At 51.0% G+C, this 1,031-nt stretch overlaps 1 protein-coding gene across 1 annotated transcript in view; it reads left to right on the top strand.

The window, feature by feature from the left end:
• The first annotated feature begins 18 nt into the window (after positions 1–18).
• Positions 19–1,031, top strand: part of MSX1 (msh homeobox 1) — a 3,776-nt gene continuing 2,763 nt past the window's right edge. The window contains exon 1 of the mRNA XM_009890558.1: positions 19–111. Coding sequence (XP_009888860.1) covers positions 19–111 — 93 coding nt within the window. The remainder of the gene's footprint in view (positions 112–1,031) is intronic.

The raw sequence follows: 1,031 nt of genomic DNA, 5'->3' as shown, positions 1-1,031 counted from the left end.
CTGCGCTCGCCCTCACGGATGGGAGTGCGCGGGGGTAGCCCGCAAGTCCCCTACAAATCGTCTTCACCTGGAGGGATCGTATGTGAGCACAGCGCGGCGTGTGCGAGGCGGGTATGTATGTATACAGGCAGGACAGTACCTATATAGTAAGCACACAGCCAGGGTATATGCTCACCCGTGTGTAAGATTCACGCGTGTGCGTGTGTGTAGCTGCGTGCAGGACAACTCGTTTCAACGAGGTCCTGTTGCTTATCAGTTAATAAAATGTCTTATTATATCAATTCAATTCATAATCTATACGCTTCTAATCTACCATCTTTATGGGGTCCGGTTAAAAGGAAAGGGAATTCGCTGTCCCTCCCCGTTTAGATAATTACCCTTAAATGACTGCAAGAGCCTCTTGTGTTTCGAGGAGATTAGAGCCCTGCAGCTATCAATAAACTTTTCTCAGCGAGCGGCCAATCACGTTATTAGAGAGCGGCTCCGTTTTACTGCACATCCGTCCTGGGCACAGGGATAAGGGACCGTAAAACGCATTTACAAAACAAAATAGCCGGGACTTTAATGGGTCTGGGGCTTAGATGTTCCTTTTTACGTGGAGGAACATTTCATTAGCTGGAGACACGCACACATCGATGCCATGAAACATAGCACAGTTTATATGTGTATGTATGTACTCGCAGATGTCCGCAGACACGTCGAACGCACGGCAGGGCCGGCGCTCATTTAGCAAAACAAAAGCAAACCAAACCAATAAAACCCCTAAACTCACTATTTTTTTTCAAGGCGCAGCCAGGCTGGGGGACAGGCGGGGGCTCCCTCTGCGAGGCCACACTCGGGACAACCCGATATTTGCGGGTTTTCCAGAAGAACCCGGCTCGGGCCCTCTCCCTCGCCCTTCGCAAACAGAAACGCAGGCTTTTTTACCGACGTTAACACAGCTTTTTTTTTTTCCCCCGATTTTGGAGCCATCGCCCACCCCCCATCCCGTCCCGTCCCCACGGCGGAAACAGCCCCGGTCTATCCTCGCC

The sequence above is a fragment of the Charadrius vociferus genome, unplaced genomic scaffold (genome assembly GCF_000708025.1).
Source record: "Charadrius vociferus isolate BGI_N301 unplaced genomic scaffold, ASM70802v2 scaffold88, whole genome shotgun sequence".
NCBI lineage: Eukaryota > Metazoa > Chordata > Aves > Charadriiformes > Charadriidae > Charadrius > Charadrius vociferus.
Note: the sequence above shows the minus strand (reverse complement) of the source record. Positions and strands in the feature narration are given on the sequence as shown.